At 39.2% G+C, this 26,933-nt stretch overlaps 1 protein-coding gene across 12 annotated transcripts in view; it reads left to right on the top strand.

Annotated features, from left to right (window-relative positions):
- Positions 1–10,809, top strand: part of dmd (dystrophin) — a 1,835,475-nt gene extending 1,824,666 nt beyond the window's left edge. For 8 of the 12 annotated variants that reach the window (XM_048540566.2, XM_048540567.2, XM_059650342.1 and 5 more), the window contains one exon: positions 9,277–10,808. In XM_048540566.2, the coding sequence (XP_048396523.1) occupies positions 9,277–9,374 (98 nt within the window). In that variant the 3' untranslated portion in view covers positions 9,375–10,808. Of the gene's footprint in view, positions 1–6,010; positions 6,043–9,276 lie in introns of all 12 variants that reach the window. The other 4 variants (XM_048540575.2, XM_048540574.2, XM_059650343.1 and 1 more) reach the window with 3 other exon arrangements.
- The last annotated feature ends 16,124 nt before the right edge of the window (positions 10,810–26,933 follow it).

Here is a 26,933-nt window from a genome sequence, read left to right as displayed (position 1 = left end):
AGATCTATCTGGAGCAGACAAACAGGCGTTGATTTATTGAGCTTAATTTTTTAAATATTCGTTCACATGGTGTGGATGTTGCTGTCTGGCCAGATATTTTTTTGCCCATCGTAATTATCCAGGGAGCTTTTAAGAGTCAGCCACATTACTGAGACTCTGGAGTCACATGTCGGCCCGATCAGGTAAGGATGATAGATTTTGTTCCCTATGGGACAAAATATAGAGACAGCAAGATTTTGATTCAACTGAAATTTATATGGAGATATTGGTGGTCAGCATGTAGTGTATGGCATTGATTGGGTTTTTCGAGGAAGTCTCAACCAGAGCACGTTGAAAGGAACGAGTTGATGTGTCGTATTTGGACTTCCGGAAGGTGTTCGATAAGTTACTTACAAAAAGTTAAGTCATAAGATAAGGGGGAACCAAGAGAAGAGAGCATTATTTAAATCGAGAAAAAACTGCAGCTCATAGGAACTTGGGAGTACTTGTATACGAAACAGAGAATCAGCACGCGGGTGCAGCAGGTAATCAGGGGAACTGATGGAATGTTGGCCCTTTATTTCAAGGGGTTTAGAGTATCAGAGTAAGGAAGTCTTGCTGCAACTGTACAAGGAGCTGGTGAGACCACATCTGTAGTACTGAGAACAGTTTTAGTCCCGTTATTAGAGGAAAGGTATAATTTCATTGGAGGCAGTTCAAAGAAGGTTCAATAGGATGATAAAATGTGAGGCTGGATGAACACAGCAGGCCAAGCAGCATCTCAGGAGCACAAAAGCTGACGTTTCGGGCCTGGACCCAGGCCCGAAACGTCAGCTTTTGTGCTCCTGAGATGCTGCTTGGCCTGCTGTGTTCATCCAGCCTCACATTTTATTATCTTGGAATTCTCCAGCATCTGCAGTTCCCATTATCTCTCAATAGGATGATCCCCAGTCTGGAGGGATCGTGTTACGTGCAAAGGCTAAACAAGTTGGAACCTTACTGGAGTTCAGGTGAATATGATGTGATCTCGTAAGAATATCCTGGATTTTCTTAAGGGGCTTGATAGGATAAATGCTGACAGCATGGGAGAGTCAAGGACCATAGTGAATAGTCTCAGAATAAAGAGGTGCCAATTTAGGACTGAGATAAGGAGGAATTTCTTCTGAGGGTTAAAAGGTTGTGGTGAGGTTCGAAGAAAATGGTTTTGTTCTTCCCAGCATTGCCTTGGAGGATAAGAATGCTTATTCAACACTCGGGGTTGAATGAACAGTCCTGGTAGCACAGATGCAGTGGCAGAGTCAGATATACATTTTTAACTGTACATAAACGGGAACCATCAGTTTGTGTGAGGAAACTGACACCTTTTCTCCGAAATAATATGGTGTGAAGCTGGTTGAACACAGCAGGCCAAGCAGCATCAGAGGAGCAGGAAAGCTTGAGGTTTCGGGTCGGGACCCTTCTTCAGAAATGGGGGAGGAGAAGTGGATTCTGAAATAAATAGGGAGACGGGGAGTTTTTCGGAAGTATGAGGGTAGCTTCTTCAAGCAAGGCATCCTTAGAAGAGGTTTTGCAGTGGGGTTAAAATTGTTTCCGGGGTAGTAGGAACTGCTAATGCTGGAGAATCTGAGATAACACGGTGTGAAGCTGGATGGACACAGCAGACCAAGCAGCATCAGAGGAGCAGGAAAGCTTGACATGTTATCTCAGTTTCTCCAACATTAGCAGTCCCTACTATCTCTGTAACAACTTTAACCCCGCTGCGAAACCTCTTCTAAGGATGCCTTGCTTGAAGAAGCTACCCTCCTCCCTCTGAAAACCTCCCCGTCTCCCTATTTATTTCAGAATCCCCTTCCCCTCCCCCATTTCTGAAGAAGGGTCCCGACCCGAAAAATCAAGCTTTCCTGCTCCTCTGACGTTGCTTGGTCTTTTCTCTGAATCATACTTCCCAGGGACTTATGAGGATATGAGGAAAAGGAAAGTGTCAAGACTGGCAGACTTCAGGATGAAAAGTTAAATGACTTCACAGCAAATTTCAGATAGAAGATGATAAAAATACAAGCAAGATAATTATTATTGACATGATAATGGTGCTTGTTGAGGTTCCACAGCTCTTTAAACCATTTGCTCAAATGATCAGTCTTTGTATGGTCAGGAAGATAGTTGACAATGCAGATTTGTAAAAAGAGTGCAGAGACTTTTTCTAGTTTACATAGGTGAAAGTAAACCTGAAGCATGAGATCTGGTGGGTTTTTTGCCTCACTGCCACTTGTCCACACGAAGTGATTGTAACACATACTTGCTCATTAATGCCCATCTAAGATCAGCTGACTCAGTAAGCACAAATTAAACTGGGATCTTCCTGAGCCTCATAGCTAGCGACTACACTATAAACTGTGTTTTCCAGCAATTATAAGCGTCTTTTAGATTAGATTCCCTACAATGTGGAAACAGGCCCTTCGGCCCAACAAGCCCACACAGCCCCTTGGAGCATCCCACCCAGACCCATCCCCCTATAACCCACACACCCCTGAACGCTACGGGCAACTTAGCATGGCCAATCCACTTAGCCTGCACATCTTCGGACTGTGGGAGGAAACCGGAGCACCCAGAGGAAACCCACGCAGACACGGGGAGAATGTGCAAACTCCACACAGACAGTTGCCTGAGGCTGGAATCGAACCTGGGTCCCTGGCGCTGTGAGGCAGCAGTGTTAACCACTGAGCCACTGTGCCACCTGCTCCTTATATTGGTCACTTAGTAGTGTGTGCGCACGCACGCACACGTTCACTGCGAGCATACTGGTTAGCATTTTTGTATAAAATTAATATACATAATTAAACAGTCATTAAGATAGCACAAAAGGTATTTTACACAAGAATGTTAACCACGAGCACTTGCAGATGTAATTAAACCATCAAGTGTTTAAGAATTAATTCATCATTCAAATGCCATCTTTCCTACAAGTATAAGATTGTTAACAACAGCTTTTTTTTAAAATCCAATTGCCCGTTTGGTGTTCCTCATGCCATTTTAATTTCCTTTATGGGGAGTATGGGTGAGCAGCACGACAGTTTTATCTGAAATAAGCAGATACGAATAACACTTCTGGAGGAAGTCAGTCCCTGCTTCCCCACAGAGATTTTCTGCTGTTCTTCATGTTGGTTCTTGTGTTGTGGAATGAATTAGGCAGCTGTTAGATCCATGCTGAGCAGCCAGTGCCACAGTGTAGGTTACCTCCAGATAAATGATTAATGGTGAATGCTATGGCTATGTGGGGCCCTGATTTTTTTGCTGTAAAATGCCTGCTTGGTTTCTGTCATGAAACGCACATCTTTATGTTAAAATAGCCCATTTAGTACATGTTTTATTTTATTTAGAAGGGTCATGTTGTTAAATATGGGATAAGTACAATTGCTCTGCCATTATAGATAATTCCCTGTTTTTAAAAAAATGGTTGAGTATATTTGCACGTGTCTGTACAAGACCTTGATGATTACTTTGTGCCTCTTTGAGAGAATGAGCTTTTGCGTGTATGTGCACCGCTCAGTGAGTATTGTGGCTGCATGAAATGTTATCAGTTCCTGGTGCATACTTAAGATGTTTTTACAAGTAACATACTTGTTGAAAATGAGACCATCTGCAAGTCCTTGTTTGCTTAATTAAATAACTTGTCATCACAAAAATACCAAAAGATACTGATGTCTTTCACTTGTACCAATGTCTGATCATTAGCCTTAATAACATTGTTTTCTTTAAGTTGTGGCAGCACTGTCATTAAGGAAGTACGACTGCTACTGTTGTTCATTTGAAGAGATTGCTAGTAGTTATGTATACAGTAAGCGAATTCACTGGTGGAGGAAATTCCGAACGACGGAATAGAAATTAATCTGAGTACATATTCGGGCTCAGGCTCTAAATAAGGGCCTGAGGAGTGACAAGAAGTGATCTTAAGGCCTCCACTGAATATTTCAGGTGAGCTGCCCAAATTAGTCATATCTACACAGACGATTCAACAAATAGAGAAAACCATTTTCAGGCCTCCTGTACCACTGTAACAGCCCGAAACTGAGTAGAAGGGAGATGTTTGTCGCAAGTTGCAGTGACAGTATGGAGGTTCCTACAGTGTTTGTAGACTTGGGGTCCAGTCCTGCTCTTACTATTTCTATAGAATGGGATTTGGAGAAAAACAATACCTATTATGTCTTTCATGAGCAGCCTCGAGGCTTAAATGAGAATTCTAAGCACATGAAGTTTGATGTGTAATTTACTCATTAGGAACTAGTTTTGAAAAACAGGCCTTCGTAAGGTGTTTCAGCCTTTACTTAATGTGGTGACCATATTCTTTCAGGTGAGCACCTCAGGCATCAAATATGTGGGACTCATACAGAGGAATCTTAGTTTATCCTATAATGAAATCATTTTCCTTTGCTTCCATTTTATGCTTACAAATGGTGGCAGCATTAATCAATGTATACCCCATCCAATCCAGGCTTTCAAGTGAAACCGGAGTTGTTTATAAACAAGTGGATTACTTCCTTAAATTTGCTGCTGGATATCAATTGCACTGGTAACGTATCAGATGGAGAATTCTGTCCAAAGTAGTTTTTCTTCCTATTACAGCAATTCATTCTTGATAAGGTTTTAGTATCAATTGAGTTCAAAAGCAGTAAAGCAGAGCAAAGCTAATTGTCAGTTTGTGATTTATGAGCTGAAGGCATATTGAGTCAGAGGACCTGCAAAATTACCTATTTTCTTTTTGTAGATGAAAGCATTTATCGGTATATATTACAATTACGTGACTGCAAAAATTGGATAAGTTGCACATTTTGTCAAATTTACAGAACCATTTTTGGCATTTTGCCTGAAAAACACAAATGTTTTTTACTGAGACATGTAATTCTGTGATATTAGCTACATGATTAATAAGTTATAGTCTACAGTTCATAAAATCTACATGTCATGTCATGACCTTCAATCACTTGACAACCAAAGTATCATTCCAGCTTTAGTTGTACCAATTATTATTTAAAGATATTTCTAATTGTTAACTGGATAATGAGATTATAACTGCAGTATTATGCATATGTGAATTTCATGGGGTACCCAGCAATGAGATTTAGAAATTGCAAATTGAACTCCATTCCTGCAAAAAATGAATGTTGGTTCTATCTTGATTGGACAGCTTCAATAAAATTGGTATGTCAAAAGAGAAGCGCATTACTTTCAAAGTGTCTGACACTGCATGAATTGGTGCATCATATATGACAAATGAGTCCACGTGGTACAAATAATAGCAGCATTTTATCCAAAATTTTAAGGATTGATATTAAATTATTAACATTAGCTTTGACACGAGTGTTTAAAGTCATTCATAATGACAGAATATGTCGTGTTTCCAATGTTTGAACACTTTAAAGTGTTACGTTGAAATGATTACTCTTGATGGACGATGAAAAGCTTTAGGTTCGGCGTAAATTTCCTTTGCAATTTTCCCTCATTGTACAACTGCAAAGCTTATGCCTGTTGATCAAGAGTCAGATTGAAAGACATGTGAGAGAAAAGAAGTATTCATAAAAGATGTGTTTCTATAAATATCCTATCTTCGCAGTTGTTGCTGTAAGTTTTAATTGGTTGAATTGACAGCCAAGTGAGACGCTGGAGACCTTACTATCTGTCTGAACAAATTCTGCACCTTATCCATCACTGGTATCTTAGTTCAGTGCCAAGGAGGTGCTAAAATATTAGGAAATAAAATGTTAGAAGTTCATTTGTGTGGTTTGCTGAATGATAGATACTGAATCACGGTCAATATTTATTGATTTTTCCATACTGCCTGTAGAAAGTTTAAATTAATGCATTTCTGTTCCATAATGGTGTACTTAATCTATGACAGTGTTGAACTCTTGATAACATTATGATATTCAGTTGCCTGCATCAAAGTGTTTAATTCTGAGTTAATATGGAATAGTTCATTCATCTACACTGTTGGTTCTTTTTCTTTTCTTTTCATCTTTTCTGCCTGTCACTTAAGAGAGGGATGTCTCTGGAAAACAAGTGAAAGAGGTTGGTGAGATGATCTCACTAGCAGAGCAATACTGTATAGACCTGCCTGCTTCTTCCATTTGCTGCTGGCACGCGTGCAATAGATGTGTATTTGTGTATTTCAAGCATGGCATCAGTGTTCAATACTAATGGATGCAGGCCTGTATTGTTAGCCCATCAATGCAGGATTCACCTTTGAAAAATGCTTAGCAAATAACAGCAACTAATCAAAAGTTGACCAAGTTTTCTTCCTTTTGTTGCGTGGGATAGTATAAAGATTTTATCTTTGACAACCTAAATTTCAGGTTTACATGGAGCTTGTTCATTTATTTTTATTCATTTGGAAAAAGATTGTCAATAAACAGAAGTAGCCTTTTTCTGAGGTATGTATGTCTGCCAACTGACATATCTGGGAGAGTCGTATATAGGCAATGATAGGAAACCAAAGCTATAAAATTGGGTGATTTGAGTTGACTCTTACGTATCACTCTCTCACACCACATTGTAGATTTGCCTCAGGAGACATGCGAAACAAATAAAAGGTTGTTATCCATTGACAAGATGATTCCTCTTGATAGCCATAAAAATCGCAAGTAAAATTAATTTCAGTAATGTGTTCAATTGTGCAGTGCAAAACAAGCTTGAGATTGGCCTTTGTAATTCTGATTATGAAGAGCTATAAATGGCAGCATCAAAAAATAGCAAACTGTGACCAACAGTTTTCAAACAGCTCACAGCCTGAACAAACCCGTTTTGATTTTAAGCTTATTACTTGTCAAGACAAACAGTTACAAGAACTTTATCGGTCACATTGGAGCTCCACCCACTATTCTTTGACTTGTACTGGAGTAAACAAAGTATCTGTTCTGTTGTCTGACTTCTTGTCAGATCATATAAGCCTTTTACCTCTTACTAAACATTTCTGTTCAGGAAAACCTCAAGAGAGAATTGCAGTTCCAAGTGTACAAAATTGACAATGAGTTTCATTGTTTGGGAGCAAAGAATTGTGGGCATCTCTGTGGGACAAATTCCTCAGGAATTAATTAATTATTGAATCAGTTTTATTGACAGACGCCTGGTTGAAAAAGAAACAGTGAGCTGTAAACCCATTCTCCATATGTTTCTTTCTGGAAAAGGTCTGTTACAAATTCAGGTGTATCAGAAATGATGCAAGCAAATTTAAAAATTATACTTTTGAAAAAAACTTCATACTTAGTGGAACTGATAGGGCAAATTTGCATCAGGATCCATTTTATACCGAAAATCTCCTTGTATCTATAGCTCATGGTAAAACTTTGCTTCTTGCTGCTGCTTCATGTCATGAAACGGATCTTTAAAATATGATTTGACTGATGTAATTTTCTTAGTTTCATTATTTAACATCAAATGTTTGAATGATTTTGTTTGCAAAATCTTCACTGTAATGACAAGCTAGTAACCTGGGAACGGGATATTGTATGTCTGCGCATAAATCAGTGAGGTGGACAAGCTCCTTCTCACCACAACTGCTAAGTGAAGCAGCATTAATTCTCAGCATCAAAATATTCTAATACTTCCTTTTTGTTGCCTTGTAGTCAATGTTAGCAAAAGAAAAATCATCCTTTTGTGATTGCTGTGTTTGCTATGTTTACATGGCTAACAAGTGCTTAAGTCCTGTTTTAAACTTGAAATTTAATCCTTCTTAATCTTCCCTGCATTAAAAAAAGACATGCCAATCTAATTGGTAATGAAGTTATAAAAATTGTCTAAGAAATATTAAATTTCCTTCAATGACTTGGAAAGAAATTAATATAAAATGTTTCCACTTAATTTTCAACGGTAGACTTTCTATATATGCTTTCTATATTTAAAGAGAGCTGTCACTAATGTGCTTAACTTCAGTTTAATTTGCCTGAGATATAATGCAAGTCAAATGGAACATGTCACAAGAATCATGTTTACAAAATATGAAGCTAGTCTTCGTTCAAACTGCAAATATGTCTTCTGACAACTCACTAAGGCAATAATTGGCAAAATCTTGACATTTTGTAACAGCAAGAGAAGCACTTATTTTTATGGTATGCAAGACTGTCATCGCTATCTTTGCAGCATTTAGCAGCAAGGCTTTATCATGTAATAATAAAATCAATTGCGACTGTCACTGGAACAGTTTATTAGAATATAATCCTTGAATGTAAAGCTCTGCAGAATGAGAGAAGATAGTATTCTTATTATTGACCTTTATCAGCCATATTCACAACAATCAAATCTCAAATTTGCTTTAGCCTTGGACACCCCACCAAGCATTTTGGCAAGTTTCACTAGAGTACAAATGGATGCCAAATGCATCAGTTCCCTTTTTTGAGCTGATGAATAATTGCAGTTAAAAAAAATTCATTTTTAATCCAACTCAGGTCTGGACTGAAGATGTAACCAGTGATCTGAGTTTTGTCAGACAACAAAACATACGGAGGACTTCCTCAAGTACATGCCAATAGGATTACAGGACAGCAATCTAAAATGACACCCCTAGGATATGCTTCTTTTCCTAGTTCAGGGACAGTAAAGTTTAAACCTCCAACTACATTGCAGCTGAAATGAGTTAACTGAGACAAGGGAATTGAACCTGAGATCTTGGTTTGCCGCACTACACCAGGAAGTGGATGCTCCCTTTTGACAGAAAGCTGACAGATGTGCTACGGAACTGGAGGCACAGGGCTTTCATGCTGTATGAAGTTTTCATCAGTGTTGATTTTTGATCGATAGAATCATAGCTATATTAGGTCATCAAACAAAAACCATGTCTTTTATTTCTCTAACCCTTTCTGAATCTAATGCCTTTTTGCTAATTATCTAATTAATTAAAAATCATGCTGTCATCTCTTGCTTTCTCATCTGCAGACCACCTTACACTAGTACAATGGGTCTTTGATTATTCACTGAACATCTCCAGTCAAGTCATTGCAGAGATGGAACTGAGAGCAAATGTCAGTGCTACCTTGTCCGTATGCATCAAAAGTACCAAAATTGGATTGAATCATTTTTATTGGAAACCCCTTAAATCAACTTACTAGTAGAAGACATCATGATTTCTAAAGTGCATTTTGAATGTCCCCTATTTTGCTTCTCTCTTGCTTAATATGGCATTCTGTAATCATAACCCCTTCATCAAGAGTTTCCAGCCCTCTGTCCTGAATTCTGTGGATGTAAAGTAGATGTTAATTGCTGCAAGGCTTTTTCAAAGTGAACTGACGTTTGTCTCTTTACTTCCTGCAGGTAACAATGTAGGCAGTCTCTTCCATATGGTGGACGACCTGGGCCGAGCAATGGAAACCTTGGTGACGGTCATGACCGATGATGAGACAGCAGAGTAACCAGATGTGCTTTATCACAACATTGGCTTCAGATGTCAAGCATGGTTTTTATATGTTCATAAAAAAAAGTGGATTGGACCGTACAGGTTTACAAGTTAAAAAAAGAAAACATCTATTTTTTTGTGAAAGGTAGTGGTAATATATCGTAGATTTCAGTAGTTTCCTAAGTCTGTTATTGTTTTGTTAACAATGGCAGGTTTTACCGTTCTATGCAATTGTACAAAAGAATAGAATGAAAACATATAAAATCTTGGTAGCTACGTACCTTGCCATTTCTTTTTATGGAGCGTGTTTCGGATTGTTAAATTTGTAACAATTATGAAGATTGTTCACTAAAAGGGTGCTTTCTTACAAAATATACATAATTTTATTGTTTATAAACCCACATCCCCAGAAAAAGACAGTTTTGAAATTGTAAGAGTTCATGCATTTGTCTTTGCAAAATAACAGCTCTAATCATATCAACAAAATGTTCATGATCAGTGTTGATCTTTTATTTTCTTTTTAATCAGTAAAATATTGTAGCACATAGCAGTACCAAAACTCTTTATCTGACATTCATTCCCAAAGTCACATTTTCTTTTAATGAAACACTGGAATTGAATCGCTACATCTCCCAAGAAATCATAATCACTTAAGCATTGCAATCATATAATGGAGAGCTCTAATTTGCTCAGCTTTAGAGATTTTACCTACAAAGGACAGTCATTAATTATCATGTTATTTCTACCTCATTTTCTTGTTTTTGGATAAATTTTAACGGATTAAATACAAATTCAGTTGTCATTTGAAACTATTATGCTTAAAAGATACCTTAAATCTTGCAGTAGACTTCCGAAATTAAATCACACAAATTGCCTCTCCATAACTGAACAGAAATTTTTGAGCGCATATGTGGTTGTTTGCAGTTGCATTACCTTTGTAAAGCAACCTTGAACCGACTTTTTTAAGATATCATCAGTTTTCTAATCCATTTAAATAAGGTACAAACTAAAGGTTAGTTTACTACAGATGTTGCTGCTAATCTAGGTATTTGCTTGCAGCAACTGTGTTCTCAGTTGTGATTTCATTAAATAGAATATTAGTTTTTTGGGGGTGAGTCAGAGAAAAGCAGATGCAAAATATGAATTACTGTTACCTTTAAAATATCACAAGAAACATTTGAGTTCACTTTGTATGACCTGAATGTATTTGACTATGAAAGTAATCAGTATAACTTGGTGCATAAATATCACTATGGCATGTTAAGTCATTTTAACCAGTATTGTTTGTTATTCAAATATCATCATAATATATTGCATTATGTTAACATCTTCACATACATATACTAATTGTTTTGTAAAGTATATTTCCCTGCATAATCATCACATACCAAGTTCCACAATATATGCCTTACTATTGTATTATATATTGCTTTACTGTGTATACAAATAAAGCACGCAGTTATATTACTTACTTTGGTTTTTAATTTACATATTGCAGTAAAACCTGTGCTTTTTGGTGTCAGTCTTGAGAACAATTGCTTAAAAAAAACTAGAGGTTTATGAATCAGGTTATAATCAATTGTGATACTTGGAAAGTTGTTGATTTCACCACTCACCAATTCTTCATAATTTATCCGTCTACTTCCAAGGAAATGTGATGAACTTGGAACTGTTCTGGAATGTTATGTGGTCAAATGCCCTCTGCTTTCTGAGTACCAAATTTGGGCGAGATACTGTAGTGCTGAAGTGAGGGAGTGCTGCTCATTCGGAGGTGCTCACTTCCTGCTGAGATGTTAAACCAAGCTTTGTTGTATGGTCATGTAAACATCAGAGAACACAGGGCACTATTTCAAAGGACAGGGAGTTAACCCTAGTGGCGTGGGCAATATTTATGTCTCAGCATTACACAACACATTATCTGAACATCAGCATGTGTCTGCAGACATTTGGAACGTATAATTTGATTGCCATGTTTCCTGCATTGCAACGGTGACGATACAAGTTAATGCTTTGTTACTTGTGAAGTACCCAAAGTTATGAAGGGCAGTTTACAAATATGAGTTTTTCTGTTTTCTGAAATGGTGAATCCTGTAAATCAAAAACATCTGGGGAAGTGGTGTCAGCTGTTCTTTTGTTAGCAGATAATCTTACTTTCAAAATGGTCGTTGTATCGGTGTAACGTGAAAATTTTCTCTCTTTGGGATTCTTTTCAGCACCTAACCAACTACTGTAATGCTCAGAAAATCAACCCCTGTCCCCACATCAACATTTAGCTCTCTTCACTTTGTCTGTCAGTCTAAACTCCAGTTTCACTTCAAACTGTAATCACTAAGCAGTGGAGTAGAGCTTAAGTTGGGGATATCATTTGTATGTTTTGATTACTATCAGTTGAATTTGAGTTTGATTTATTGGTATCATATGTATCCAAGATAGAGTGAAAAGTGTTGTTTTGCATGTTGTACAGGCAGATCGTACCATACAAAGTGCATCAGGGTAGCAGAGCAGAGGGTGCCAAATACAGTGTGAGGGTGCTGAGAGAGAGATCAGCATTAGCATTTGAGAGGCCCATTCAGAAGTCTGATAACAGTGGGGAAGAAGCTGTTCTTGCAACTGTGCATACATGTCTACAAACTTCTGTATCTTTTGCCCAATGGAAGGGGGTAGAAGAGAGTATAAAGAGTGGGAGGGGCCTTTGATAATAGTTGCTTTCCCGAGGCAGCAGGAATTATAGATGGAGTCAAGTGAGTGGAAAGCTGGTTTGTGAAATTGACTGGGCTGTGTTCATGACTCTGTAGTTCCTTGCAGCCTTGGTAAGAGAAATTGCTGCGCCACACTGTCATGCATCCAAATAGGATGCTTTCTATGATGCATTCATAAAAATTGGTAGGAGTCTTTGTGGACTTGCCAAATTTCCATAGCCCTCCTAAGGAAGTAGAGATGTGTGCTCTCCTGACCCATTCAGTTTATGTGGGTGGGCCAGGACAGATTGTTGGTAATTATCATGCCCAGGAACATGATACTCAATCGTTTTCACCTCAGCACCATTAATGCAGACAGGGGTGTGCCCACCACTCCACGTTCTGAAATCAGTGACCAGCTCTTTTGTTTTGCTGATGTTGTTTGAGAGATTCTTGTCTTCCCAACATGCCAGTAAGCAATCCATCTCTTCCATGTACTCTGCCTTATCATTGTTCGAGGTCCAAACTACAACGATGGTGTTGACAGCAAACTTGGAAATGGAGTTTGGGTGGAACCTGGCAGTAGCTATAAGTGTATAAGGAGTATAGTGTGGGTCTGAACGCACCGGTGTTGAGAATTATGGTGGTGGAAGTGCTGTGGCCTATTCGTGTTGATTGCGATCTATGGTCAGGAAGTCAAGAATTCAGTTAGAGACGGGGGAGCTGAGACCAGTGGACAGTCACAGGATAAAAAAGAGAACATGATGAGTTTTGAAGCAGTATATTGAGGCTACCAAATCAAAACTAAAAAGTGATTAAGGACATTTGGAAAACTGAATAAGTTTTATTCCATGCACCATCTTTCTTTTTATAGTACGTATGCTTTTCACAGGCCTTTGCACGACTATGGGCCAGTGAAGTGACTGAAACTTTCAGGATAGTGATTTATGCTCTCCAAAGCCCAAGATCCTTTAGGAAACAGTTTCAGCAGAAGTAGTCAATGGAAAAAAGATGATGGGCAGGAAGGCATTAGGGGTTGTAACAACTACTTAACAGTGTATGGTTGCAGAGATGGGGTGTTTTTGTTTGCTGTTCTCGCTCACTTTTCTTGATTTGTGCAATTGGTAAGATTGGCTGATTGCCGCCAACATCAGGCAGCAGCAATTTTAGTGAATTAAATAACTTCTGGTAACATAGGATAAACTTAATAGAGTTAATTTTCCAAGCGTGGTTCATGGTAAAATCACTCTATCCCTGGAGTTGAGCAATGTGAGCTTTCCGAGTTAGAAATGGAATAGTTTCTCTCCTTTTGAGACTGAGGAGAAAGTTCCTCATTGCAGAAAAACTATATCTTTCACAAAGCCACTGCCTTCCCTCACTGACCTCATAACAGTGCAGGCCCAAGGAAAATTTGGACAGAAAGCAATGTGATTTTGTCTCCAGAGGTACCATACCTGATCCTACAAAGCTTAAGTTATCTTCCATGACAATAGAAAACTAGGTATGAATATTGTAATAGTAAAGAACCCAAGAGACATTTACTGCTGGTATCCATAAATGTTACATTCAGAAGCACATCAGTGTTTACGCTAACCTTAAGCCATCAAAGTTCGCAGGAGAGGATGTTTCTAGTAGTGTGTCATGCTTCGTGTGACTTTTTGAGGTAAGATGGAGTATGAGATTTTTATACCCATTAATCACATTGTTACGATACAGTAACGACATTGTGGGCATGCCTATTAAAGGCATACTAACTGAGAGACACAGAAAGAAGAACGACTAATCTGGGTTCAATGATTTGTTTTAAATAAAGTGGAAATCAAACTATTTTTTAAGGATCCTTGTGCAACCTTAGTTATTGTATTATTTATAGGATTACATTTTTAAGCCGGTTAATTTTCTAAATAATACGTATTGATAAAACATCAGAGAATTACAGAAAGAAAGAATTTGTGCAATATAACAAAGGAAAAAGGTTGGTGAAACTCAGCACTGGCCTGCATAAGTATTTTATGTTTTGAATTAATATGATTAGCAAAATTTACCTGGGCTTTCAACATGGGGTTAGAATACATCACAGAATGGATCAGAGTGTCCCTATCCTAATTGTACAGGAATATCAAGTAGCTATTTACCTCAGTCGTATCTTTCCTCCTCATGTGCTGTATGCTTCAGAGAATAGCTATACTCATTTTCACTACTCCAATCTTGTCTCTGGCAAATTAATCCTTAATTCCTTTTCAAATGAGTTCCCTCTAAATTTCCAGCTACCACCTCATTATTATTCAACAGTGTGTGCAGTTTGGATGAAATTTATTAAAGATGCTTGTGATCTAGAAGTTTTTGTTCAGTAGCCTGCCTTCTCAGCTTATCTTAAAACAATGACTTTGTGAGTGAACCCCAGTGGTCTGCAGAATTGTCCAACATGCAAATCACTGATGTGCAGCACCATAGCTGAGCTCATACAAGAGAACAAGACAGACCTGTCACTGCCCAGTATAATGTATCTCAACAAGATCTGCTCCTACAAATGTGGTGCAAGTTGTCATTCGAGACAGCACAATGATGCACTTTCCATTAAGTAAAATTTGTGTTACTACTAATTTTTTGATTACCATAGATGTAGGATACATATTAGTTGATCACTAGAAGGTTATTGTAATGGTTTTGCAATATTTTGGAACATTTGAAATAAATGTGTTCTCTTATGAAAATATATATACTGGCAAGAATTAATTTAGTACATTTAATTAAATCAATAATGTTGATTATTTTGCTGCCTTTGTTAATTGCAATAAATTTTGTTTCTTTCAATTCTCGTTCATTTTGATCAATTTTTTTGTTATAGTAAGTGAATGCATGTGTGGTCGGATCAGTAGATGATCTGTGAGGTCTTTTGCCTGTTGTAGTCCATGGATTAAACTCTTTTAGAAGAGTCCTTTATAAGAACAAACAACTTTCTTTTTATCCTGTCAATATTAGTGTGGTTTGTCTAGTAGAAAAATGTAACTGTATTTTGGATCAAAGCAGCACTCAGACTGAATTGCTCCCTTCTGACCAATGACAAGAATAAATTATAGACAAAGTTAATTCTAGGCAAGATATCAATTTCCTGCTGTATCTGACAGTTCACATCAAGCTTTGACTGGAATTGAACACAACATTGGTGTCAGAAGCTGCACTGAGATGCAACATTGAAGAACTGTGAGCCATAATAATGTTCGGAACTGTGAAAGCTGCAACAGGAGTAAACAACAGGCCTCAGGTGAAGGCACTGAGCAGATATGATGGTTGCAACCTTCCTTTTCCCCCCCACCAAGTGCCATTCAAAATGAAAGATGATATGAAAAAGAAATAGCACTTTTCCACTTGTAAAAGCAAACTTACAAATTGTGACAGGTCACGTAACAAGCCAGAATATCTGTGAATGACCAGGCTGTCATCCTTGATAAGAGAGATCTGTTTCTCCCTAAATCTCTGAACTGCAGGAAAACCAGACTGAAATTTTGAAAAAAAAAACAAACAAATTTTGAAAGTCTTCAAGCCACACTTTGAATCCCAAATGAATGCAAGTTATAAACAATGCATATTCAATGTTAGAGCCCAAGGTGAAAGAGAATTAATCCATTAATCAATATACGATTACATTAACACAACTTGGAAAATCCTGGGAATTTGTGCGACTAAAAGATGATCTAAGGAAAGACAATTACTTTCAGCATAAGAAATCCTGTAGTGAGAATGCAACTACTGAGTGGAGAGAAATCTGTTGTCAGAAACTGACATTTGTGAAAGTTGTCAGGCTATAAATTTGCAGTTACAGCATAAGCAGACCAGATCAGTCAAAACCTTGCATTATAATCTTGGACGTTCCAATTGAAAGAGCAAAAGGTGCACAGCAATTACAAAGAGTTGCCTTTGCATTTGTAGAGTGTGTTGGCTTTATCACACTGAGACTTTCACTGAATGAATGCCTTAATAGTTGATATAAGTACAAACAATTTAGTCCAGAAAAACATTGATTTTGTAGTTGTTTCAACCAGAAATCTTAACTTTCTTACAAGACTTTACTTTGCCAGAATTTTGAAACTGACAGAGACAGTTCCTCCACTATAACAGAAATCAAGCAATTTTATATTAGCAGTGAACTTGATTTACAGAAGAAGGTGATGATTGCATCAAACCAAGTCTGTATAATGCTGGGGAAGAAAAATGGAGCAATCTTCTGACCAAAAAATAGTCAACTAGTTGTCTGAATAGCACTGCTTCGCTCACGGAGAAGCACTGGGAATAAATGATGCTTGGACTCAGGCGTCAGTTTTGCAAGATGTTGAAATTCTTCCAAGAGCAGTGTATGCAATGTTCAGCAGGTCAATTTAGCAAAAAGAACAATTTGAAGTTTTTGCCAAAGCCTTAGACTATGATACAATAACATTTCAATCTTTGAATGAATTGAGGTAGCTGTCAAGAAACTTTGTAGTGAGTACACTAGTGGGAAATTCCAATTTCTTTATCAAGTACTGCATAGAGCGAGTGCATAAATGTAATCCAATCAATAACTAAGCAAATTTGGAAATGAACCCAAAGCCATGCTGTCATTGATAATTCTGAACAATGTTCTTGGTGAACTGGCATTACTGTGCAATTTCTTGCAGAGAAGCTGTTTGATAACAACTGAAGCACTGCACTTTGCAAAGGCTGTGATTAGTAAACCTGACAAGTCAGTATCGAAGTGAACCCATTTATTGGAGTGAAGCTAAGAATGTTCTGACTGCTCTTAGCAGTGATGTGGACACTACTGCATTCCTTCAATTTATTGAAGTGTTTGTGACCACCTGGAAAGCAGATTTCCAGAAAAGGTTTGATGAAGAGTGGGATGTAACTGATCAGATGGCAATCACCAAGACAGCCAATTATGAATTTGGAAAAGATCACATTGTGCACCTGATCTCAAAATATTCCAAGTTTGTGTCTAACTATGATAAATGTCCACAAAGATATGTGAGAAATGCTGTGATTCCAAATTTATTGTTGTGGAGACCGGCTCCATTCAGATATTCAGTGGATTTGGTGGAACACGCTCCAAAAGTCAACTGGTTTCAGACAGTGTTCATTCTCCTCAAGATTTTGTGCAACATTTGAGGCACCAAGACCCAACTGTGAGTATAATTATAATCTCATGAACTCGAGCAACTGTAAATCCAGAAATAGATCACTAGGACAGCCTGATGCGAATTCAATTGTACATTTCATCCAGGCAAAAAAATCAACCTGAAAGCAGCACACAATCATTGGGCAGCAAAAAAAAGTGTGAAAAGCTGCCGACAACTGATTGAATAAATTACGTGTCATCTTTGGGTCATGGAGCACAACAGGTGTATATAGTGCTACCGCTAAATGGGTCCAACACTTGTGAGCCAAGCAAACAATTTTGTTTATTTTGGCACGTAGAATACCTGTATCTGTAAAATAATATAAATGCACACTTTGAATAGTTAATAAACTTTGAAAAACATTGCAATCTGACTTAATCATAGAATCATAGAGCTGTGCAGCATGGAAACAGACTCTTCAGTCCAACTTGTCCATGCCGACCAGATTCCTAAATAAATCTAGTCTCATTTACCTGCATTTGGCCCACTCTCCCTGTTCATATACCCAATCAGATGCCTTTTAAATCTTGTAATTGTATTAGCCTCCACCACTTCCTCTGGCAGCTCATTTAATACACACACCACTTTCTGCATGAAAAAATTGCCCCTTAGGTCCCTTCTAAAACTTTCGCCTCTCACCTTAAACCTCAATGGATGCAATATGCCACTCAGATTACTCCAGATCTGCACAGGTCCTAGAAAAACTAAAGGGAACATTGCCCTAGCTATGAAGGATAATTAATGGCAAGTAAAGCTGGATAAAAGCAGTATGTTTCTATTTATATTTTGGGTGTCATTTTGGAGATATAGATGGTTGCTAATCCCATTGGTCGCATCTATGGCTCCAGAGGAGTATTGTACAATACTGTGGCTTTAGGAGGTATATTTTGTCCTTTTTTAAATGAGAGTCTGAAACAGAGGTACCGAGCAGTCTGCTTCTTAACCAATGAAGTAAACAGCTTGTGAGGCCTTGGTTTTTTTTAAAAACTTGGATCAATAGAAGAAACCCAAATGAGTGGGGGTCAAGCTCCCACAGAACCGAGATTTTTTTTTGTTTTAGCCTTCAGCAGCAGTTGCTGGGGTCATCAAGCTGGGTGTGATGGCGTTCATTCCTCTCTCCGTTACAGCTAAAACCCAGAGTTCTCTTCCTGCTGCGAGAATTGCATGTGAGACAATCTATTTTACAGAATTTGCCTTTGCCAAGTGTGTGTTTATAGGATGTCATGATATTAGAACGGTAAATTAGCAATAATATATATTCTGTTAAGTATTCTGACCAAGTTTTGGCTAAGCCTATTACTAATTTTTTTTGTGGGTGTCTATTTTAATTATAGTTTATGAATAAAAGTGTATTTTGTTTCAAGCCTAGTAGTTTAAGCCATCAAGTTGCATTGGAACACAAAGCCTTCACCTTTAAAATAAGGGAGAGTTAGGATCTAGACTATCTTCATAATATATTTTGAGAGAACTTGGTCTGGTCTATAACAGTATCACTTTTGAAACATGAGATAGTTAGTGATCGGCTAGTTCATCAATGCAAAAATACAATGGAAAAAGTCATTATTAACCATGATTAAAATCGAGTAAAATGGTTAGTGTTTATGAGATGAACCTGAAATGGAATAAGAAGTCAAGTATGTAGATCATGTATTGATTGAAAAAAGATCTTTTGCCAAGATCTCTAAATAAGTGAAAGTTGCAGCAGCAATGCAGCAACCAATAAATGTTAAAGCAGTGCAAAAGTTTATTGAATTTCTCAACTGTTGATTGCCCAGTTTGTCAGTGTTTTAACCACCACACTAACTCACTGCCAAAAACAGCAGTGGTATTGGGGCTTAGAACAAAAGCATTCTTCACTACTGTTAGCAACTGGTGATAGTAATGACAGTGTTGAAATGCCATGACATAAATGATGAAGTTACTCTGTAATCTGACGTTATGAGCCAAGAAATAAAGACTCACATCAGTCACTGCAAGTGCTTGCAATGAGTTTAAGCTCAGCAAGCTAGAGAAACATTGATGATACATGGGACTTTGAACGACTATAGAGGAAGCTAGGGGCATATTTCTCTTTTCTCAAAGGAACTGATTATTTTGTCATTAAAGGCGACTATTTTGCCTCCTGAGAGGGGTACCAATTGACATTAATGACTATCAGTGCGATGATAAAATGTCAGAAAGCACATATCGGCCTTTTTGCCATTCCTGATGTTTTGAAGAGTGACAATGGCCTTGCAGTTCACAAGTGAAAAATTCAGCCACTTGATAAAAAATTTGGAAATTCAACACCATACATCATTTCCACGCCAGCCTCAGTTAAATAGAAAGAATGATGCAGCAGTGAAAATCACCAAAAGAATCATAAAGAAATCAAATAAATCCTGCGCAGTTTAATACAAGATAATCATGAATGGAAAAACACACCCACCGAAGGTGTGGAAAATAGTCTGGTACTGCAGCCAAACTTTTCTACCGATTCCATAAAAAGCCACTGAAGGTAGAAGTTGTGAAGTGTGAGTAACAAAATCATCATAAAATGATGGAAGATTAAAATTCAGAATTCAAAGATTGCCAAACCATTTCCGGAGTTAAGTGTTTGAGATCCAGTCAGGATCCAAATATTCAACATCAGCAAGTCAGCCCCAGTGGCAACTTGGGCCCTGTGCAGAGCACTTGTTATCTCAGCTCTCTGTAGTGGATATGAACAAGCAGTCTGCTGTAGTAACTGCAGGCACATAGGCACAACTGGAAACATTGATTTCACCCACAGGTCACTGATCAGGAAGATGTGAGCCCAATACCTCACAGATCACCCATCAGACCCAGAAATCTAACAACAGAAATGAAGCAGCAACAACTCTCACCTCACGTGACAAAAGAATGATCAGCCATGAACATCACCTACAAAACAGTCGAGGTGCCATGTATACATACCAGTGAGAGGTTGGCATGATTTAAAGATAATGTGTGCAATGTACATATAACGACTGAAAGGAGTAACAAGCTGTTAACATATGACAACTGTTTATATGGTGAATAACATGAGTAAATCAGAATTCACATTTTAATGCATGCATTTTATGTATGCTGCATTGAAAGGCAAATGTTTGGAACATGGATACTATACCAACGGCTGCTGCATTTAAATGACTTCTACCATGAGGCACCAATTGGTCATTCCTCTTGCAGAAACTTTCAAGAAAGCCAGAGAACAGGCAGCACGGTTATAGATTGAGCACATAACAGACCTCCCTCGACCCTGTGTGGTTAAAATAGATGTAGGCACATTCGCAAGTAAAGGTTTTCACGTTTTTTCCAATTTAACCCTCTCCCACCAATTACAGGAGGGGTGTTAAGAGTGATTACGGGGTGTCTGACTGACTCTCGTTGGAACTACTGTCTCAGAATTTATATATGCATAAAATCAATTTGCTTGTATACTGGCTGGTATAATGCAGTATGTCTCGATGGTACAATGGAGAAGAAGGATAATTTCATGAAAGGTAAGAATTTTTGGGGGTATAACAATGTTTAAGTGTCTATGACATTCCCGCACTTTCGTATTTGTTAGCAGTGAAATGATTTATTGTCTTGGTGTGGTGATCAAGCAAAACAGTTGTGTTCCCTTGAGGAATCAATGCTGTCCTTGAAAATATAAAGGTAGATATTAACAGAGTTGCTCCAACTTTATATCTGATGAATCTGATTAATTCTGTGCCAATAGCTTGCCTATGAATCCTTGACATTAGTAGAAACTATGGTGCAAGTCATTTCAGTTCTTCATAATTCATTCTTTTTCAATTTTTGTTGTTTTGACAAAATCAGTTCAATTTGGTGCACGATGAACAAAATGACCCATATAGTTTGCACTTATGTTACATAGCAGGGCTACAGGCACCTTATTGAGTGTGAATTCGTGAGTAAGCACTGCTGTTTCTACCTGAAATACACATCACACTTAGGCAGCTATAGTTGGCAACTCTAAAATTCATGGTAATAGCAGCAGACAATGGTTATAGCTTGAAAGTGGCTGCTGCTTTAGAGATGGACATTTTCAATGATACGGCCTGTAGTTCTGTAGAGGTAACAATCTCAAGATCAATGAATTTCGACTTTTCCAGAAAAGCTTTCTTTAAACCAGCTATATAAATTCAAGGCAACATGAGCGCCTCAGAGACTAGGAATACTCTAGCAAGTAACTCACCTCTTGACTCCCCAGAGCCTGTCCTCCATCTATAGGAAATAGAAATCATGGTCAATAGGTGTTTTTTGCACTCAATGAACAAGTGTAATGAAGTTTCCCAGGACTTAGGACCCACTTCCCAATATGCATTAATAATCTAGATCTTAGTGTGCAGGGGAAAATTTCAAACTTTGCGGATAGCACAAAGTTTGAAAGGCTTGTGGACTGTGAAGCAGTCAGTGTAGAATTCCAAAAGGAGATAGGCAAGTTGGTGGAGTGAGCAGCTGGTTGGCTGATGAGTTTTAACCCAGAGAAGTGTGAGTGATGCATTTTGGCAGAAGGAAGAACATTTACAGACAATATAAAATAAGGAGAACAGATCTGCGATGGAGTGCGGAGGGCGGGGCGGGTGGGGGGTGGGCGGAAGGAGATGGAGGTGGTACAGGAGCAGAGAGACCTGAGTGTATATGTGTACAGGTCACTAACAGTGACAGGACAGCCAGAGTAAGTAGTAAGTAAAGCATACAGTGTCCTTACTTTACTAATAGGCTCACAGAGTATAAGAGCATGGAAATATTATTGAACATATATAAAATACTGGTTAGATCTGTGCTGGAATATTGTGGACAGCTGTGGATGCCATATTTTGGGAAAGATAGAATCCTTATGGTGTGGCAGCAGGCCACTTGGCCTATCGATTTCCCAAAGATGATCACGCCCAGACCCATCCTCTTACTTTATCCCTATAAACCTGCATTTCCCATGGCTAATTCACCTACCCTGCAGAATAATTATGGACAATTTACCATGGCCAATCCACCTAACCTGCAGATCGTTGGACTGTGGGAAGAAGCCAGAGCACCCAGAAGAAACCCACACAGATACAGGGAGAATATGCAAACTTCACACAAACAATTGCACAAAGGTGGAATTGAACCCTGGCAGTGTGAGGCAGTAGTGCTACCCACCGAGGTACTGTGCCAGCCCTTTTACAATTAAAGGGAAGTAGATGTTACCAAATGGAGAGAGTGCAGAAGTGGTTTACAAAAATAGTTCCTTGTCACTTCAGTTGTGTGGAAAGATTGAAGAAGTTGTAATTGTTCTGTTTGGAGAGAAGAGGGCTGAGAGGAGATCTGATAGAGGTGTTCAAAATCATGAGTGGGCTAGATGGGAGAAGCTTCCCACCCAAAGGAATAAGAACAAGACAGTGTAGATTTAAAGTGACCTCCAAAAGAAGCCAGGGTGAGTGTAATGGGGACAGATGAAATTGATGTATTTAGGCAAGTATAGGATGATTGTTTGGATAAAAATAGCATGCAAGGTTATGGGGAAAAGCAGGAAAATGGAAGGAAGTAATGAATAGAATAATAATTTATTGTCACTTTTATTCCTACAAAAAATACAGTGAAAAATGTTAAAGTTGCCACACTCCAGCACCTGTATTAATGACAGAAGTCTTATTAAAATAAATTAAGACAAAGCCCATCTTTGTTCAATACATAGCTCATGGAATCCCAAGGTTGAGGAAAAGGGAGGAACCGCATTCTCCATAGCTGTAGTAAGCCAACATCGAAGTCACCGAATGTGGGGTCATTACAATCCTGGGCCAGACTTCGTGCAGCTGTAAAAGCCATTTCAAGGACTCGCCTCTTCACCAAAGCCACTGCCAAAGCAGACCACCACACCAGGCCATTGGGATCCAGGGCTGGAAGATTCCACAGATATCGTCTGATGGAATCCCATGCAGTAAACCCTGGGCCAGACTCACCACGCCAAGAGTGATGCCAAAACCATTGAAGCAAACAATCATTCCACGGGAGCCACCAGGACATGGCTGCAATGGCCACAAAGAATGGACCACGCCACCTTCACCTTCACCAAAGCCATTAAAAGAAGGTAAGGTGAATTTTAGCATTAAACACACGTAAATGAAATAAAAAAGGTGGCTGTTGGATCCATAGATTGGGGGTACACCAGGGAGTGATTGGGGTCAGATGTAGGTCAATTCCAGAGAGTGGGGAAGGGGATGGAGAAGGGCGAAGTGGGTCCGTAGCACATGAAAGGGGCATCAGGTCTGGGGTGAAGAGGGGTCATCTCCAGAGAGAGTTAAGTATGTTCAGCTCCCAGGGGTTAAGAGGGGTTCGGCTCTCAGTGGATGAATGGGCCAAGAAGGATCAGGTCTGGGGAGTAAAGGGGCCCAGTGAATTTTGTCACATCTGACCAAACACGCGATGTTACTTGCCATTTCTGCCCAAATGGCGAGTATTGTGTCAAATTCTTACACCTTACCCCAGACTATCCCCAGGGCAATTTGCCACACAGCAGGGATTCTGGAATTGACAGCATCCCTGGTGCCAATTTCATGTTTAAAAGGCCATTTGGACCTGGACAATTACTGCACAGTTCCTGCTGTTTGTCATGGATATGGCAGATAGGGGGATACCGGCATTCCAGAACTCTGCAGCTGCTGCTGGATTGGTTGGTGCCCAGTGGGGACTTCCTCTTCCCCCCGAGGACAAGTGTGTCCAGGGACCAGACCATGTCAGCCTGGTCCAAGTTTGACACCCAAAATACAGCTGTGTCCGATTTTTGAAGGAATGTCCAACAGTGTAAAAAGAAGGTCAATGACGTTCTCCACTCTGTCAGCATAAAGGTGTCCATCTTCTCTTAACTCACATTCACTCTATCTTCCTGACTCCTACCTCCCACCAAGGATCATGCTCTACTACTTACACTACTGCCTGCAACACGCTCTCACCCACACAAACTCCCAACATCACTAATCCTGTACATCCTCTGTGCAGCTTACTCACTCGTGTAGGGCACCTTTCCATCTGCACCAACAGTAAAATCTGTGCCACCCACTTTCATCTTCCTTAATCCTGACCAGCCTCTCTCATTCCATAAGCAAAACAGCCCAGATCAGGGCAGAAAGAGCCAAAATGGTGTGCTGCTTCTTTTTTATTAATCATTTATGGGATGTGGGCTTCACTGGCTAGGTCATCCTAGAGGGTAGTTAAGAGTCAGCTATTGCTGTGGGTCTGGAGTCACATGCTGTTCAAATTCAGTAAGAATGGCTTTCCTTACCTAAATGGATGTTCGTAAACCAGGTGGGTTTTTCCAACAATTGACAATGGATTCATGGCTGTCATTGGATTCCTAATTACAGATTTTTACTGAATTCAAATCCCACCATCTGCCACGGCAGGATTCAAACCCCACCATTCAAGGACTCTAGGAAGTACAGAGGATCAGTGGGACCTTGGTTTGCACTTCCATAGGCCCTTGAAGGCAGCAGGACAGGTAAACAAGGCTTAGGAGAAATATAGGATATTTGTCTTTATTGGTCAACGCATTAAATACGAAAGCCAGGAGGTAATGATGGAACTGTATTTAATGTTAAGCCACAGCTGGAGTATTGTGTGAAGATCTGGTCATCACATTTGAGGAACGATGTGATTACATGAGGGAAGATGCACAAGAGGTTCATGAGGATGTTGTTTGGGTTGCAACAATTCAGTTATGAAGATAGAGTGGATAGGCTGAGGTCAGTTGACTTGCAGCAGAGAAGGCCGAGGGGTAATCTGCTTAAAGTGTATGGAGTTCTGAGGAGCATCGGCATGGACCTTAGGGAGAAACATTTCTCTTTAGTAGAATGATCAATAGCCAGGCGCACAGTTTAAAGACAAGGAGCTGGAGGTTAGAGGGGATTTGAAGAAACGAAGAAAAAAGTACGCAGAGGGTTGTGGGCATCTGGAACTCACTTTCTGAAAGGGTAGTAGTGGCAGGAACACTCAAGACATTTAAGGACTAAGTAAAGGAGCACTTGTAACACCATGACGTAGAGGCAACAGGCCAAGTGCTGGAAAATGGCATGAGAACAGATGAATGATTGACTGGCACAGACATGATGGGCTGAAAGACGTTTTTCCATGCTGTAAAAGCCCTGCCCCAATACGAACACTCACGTAAACTTGGTACTTCTGGCTGAGGGGTCAATGCGCAAAAGGCAGTGAGCATCCAAGTAGGTTCACAGCAAATAAGAGTTATGACAGCAAGCAAAGAGACAAGGAATGCACCCTGGTCCAGTCCATGAGCTGGGTGTGTGACGCTGAGTGCAGTGTCCTTGCTGCAAAATTAGAAGGATAGTTGCCAGTGAAGCTTGATGTACATCATTGATGTGCAGAAGTGTCCTGTAAGTGTATCAGATATGTACCATTAGGGCTCATTGAGGCTGGCACATATTGGATGCCAGTATCCATGATTGAGGGGAGCATGTGGCTGGTGCTCATGGAGTGTGCCTGAATAGTTGGTACCCCACATGAAGGGTGGTTTCGAGCAAGTGGCAGTTAAGCCCACTACCAACTGACTTTCCCATGTCAAATATTCCTGATGGCTAGACTGTGTGACAAGTTTGGTGAGATCACAAAACCATCGTGCGTTGAGCTGTTAACAAGGCTTTTAACAAGCAAGGATGAAGGTCGGTTGTAAATGTCACTGTGCAGCTTCAGAAAAACATACAAGATGCATTGAGATGAACACAACATTGAGAAGGGGCTCTCCCATTATCTTGCCAAATTCCACCACTCATCTTGCCATTGCCCGCATCACTCAATAAGATTTCGTCTGATGTATTTAATAGTCTAACATTGCTTGAACAACTATTTACTTAATTTCATCGGAACCCTCCAAATTCTCTGATTTAAGTGGATACCTTCAGACGGTTCAAAGTGTAGGGAAATCTTCAAGTTGTGATCAGAGATAATGTGAACTGCGGATGCTGGAGAATCCAAGATAACAAAGTGTGAAGCTGGATGAACACAGCAGGCCAAGCAGCATCTCAAGAGCACAAAAGTTGACGTTTCGGGCCTAGACCCTTCATCAGAGAGGGTCTCCGATGAGGGGTCTAGACCCGAAATGTCAGCTTTTGTGCTCCTGAGATGCTGCTTAGCCTGTTGTGTTCATCCAGCTTCACACTTCGTTATCTGGGAAATCTTCAAGTTCCTGGGCAATTCTTCTGGAGTTGGCTACGATGTGGATTCCACCAAGTTCCATACCGAACTCCCAGCCACGTTCGCATAATGACTGTCTAGCCAACAGATAATCCGGGCCATTATCTCTTTTGACTCAGTGTCTATTTGTTTAACTTGTGTCCGTTTTCAAAACACTGTAGCTGGAAGGTGTTTCTAGTAATTTTAAAACTCTCATTCTGGTTACATTTCAGAGGACTGAAAGGAGATCCTTGGATATTTCCCCTATTTGAACTTTATTTCATTGATAACAAACGTTTTGATTTGCAAAGAATGCATCTGGAGATAAGAGTTTTCCACATTCCTGCAATGCTTCAGTGATGTTCAGCAAAACAAAAGCTCTGTTTTTCACTTAATGAACTCAGATGTGACAATTAATTATCTTGTTTCAAGTATTTTAATTGGCCTTCTTTTGTTTAGATTGTTTATAAAATAGAATCAATTGAAGGAGTGAACCCTGCTGGCTGATAATATGTTGGGAACTGGATTCTCAAAAATTTTTAGATGCTTTCTAATCAGCCTGTTCAGAAC

The sequence above is a fragment of the Stegostoma tigrinum genome, chromosome 12, assembly GCF_030684315.1.
Source record: "Stegostoma tigrinum isolate sSteTig4 chromosome 12, sSteTig4.hap1, whole genome shotgun sequence".
Lineage (NCBI taxonomy): Eukaryota > Metazoa > Chordata > Chondrichthyes > Orectolobiformes > Stegostomatidae > Stegostoma > Stegostoma tigrinum.
Note: the sequence above shows the minus strand (reverse complement) of the source record. Positions and strands in the feature narration are given on the sequence as shown.